Source organism: Corvus brachyrhynchos, unplaced genomic scaffold, assembly GCF_000691975.1.
Source record: "Corvus brachyrhynchos isolate BGI_N302 unplaced genomic scaffold, ASM69197v1 scaffold169, whole genome shotgun sequence".
Classification (NCBI taxonomy): Eukaryota; Metazoa; Chordata; class Aves; order Passeriformes; family Corvidae; genus Corvus; species Corvus brachyrhynchos.
Genome location: NW_008240030.1, coordinates 1,376,368 through 1,377,233, shown reverse-complemented (window position 1 = coordinate 1,377,233; position 866 = coordinate 1,376,368). Strand labels below are relative to the sequence as shown.

The window sequence follows — 866 nt, the reverse complement described above, 5'->3', positions numbered from 1 at the left end:
GAAGCCATTAACTGGAAGGGCAGAAGGGTGAGCCCAGCCCCTGGCAGAACACTGAGCCGTGGGTAGTGATGGGCAGCCAGCCCTGCTCCCTACTGAGCTCGGACATGGCTGCCCTCCAGGGACTGAGCTATCACTGAATTTGGGAAGTACCCCCAAAGGTGGGGCAGGGGGGGCTTTGCTCCTGAAGAGGTTTATTTTTTAAGGGATAGTTAGGAATATTATGCTACATATTGCTCTATGCCTCTTGGCATAGACAGACGGGCCGGTCGCGGGAGGTGATTATCCTGCTCTGCTCTGGTGTGGCCTCACCTTGAGTCCTGTGTGTAGCTTTGGGCCACACAATACAAAAAAGAAAGAAAGCTACTGTAGAGCGTCCAAAGGAGGGCAACGAAGATGGTAAAGGGCCTAGAGGGGAACGATTTACTTTAAAAAAATATATAATAATCGTGCTCGGTTTTTATAATTTTAATTCGGCTCAATTTCCCGCTCTCGGCTGAGTGATCGGCCGGAAGGTGAGCGACGACTCCTTTAACAAAAGCTCGATCCGCACCGGATTGACGTCCCCCTCAGCCAATAGAGTTACAAACGCCATCCCTCCGCGGCTCGGGTTGGCCCCGGCTCCCGGCGGGACACCGCTCAAACCTGTAGCGCCAAGACTGGGGCATGGAGGTCGTGCTGGGGCAGGTGGAGCAGCTGTCGGCACTCCTGGTTGTGTCCCGCTCCGCGTTGGTGCGGGACTGGGACTCCCTCACCCTGGACAGGGCTCTAGAGTGGGCCCGGTATTTCCAGCACCTCTATGATCGGTTCCGTGCCCGGCCCGAGCTCCGGGAGGCCCTCGGGCGGCGGGTGGGGCGGGCGCAGGCGGA

At 57.4% G+C, this 866-nt stretch overlaps 1 protein-coding gene across 1 annotated transcript in view; it reads left to right on the top strand.

Moving 5' to 3' along the window:
* The first annotated feature begins 579 nt into the window (after positions 1–579).
* Positions 580–866, top strand: part of FANCF (Fanconi anemia complementation group F) — a 3,444-nt gene continuing 3,157 nt past the window's right edge. Inside the window, exon 1 of the mRNA XM_017743645.1 lies at positions 580–861. Within this exon, the coding sequence (XP_017599134.1) occupies positions 664–861 (198 nt within the window). The 5' untranslated portion in view covers positions 580–663. The remainder of the gene's footprint in view (positions 862–866) is intronic.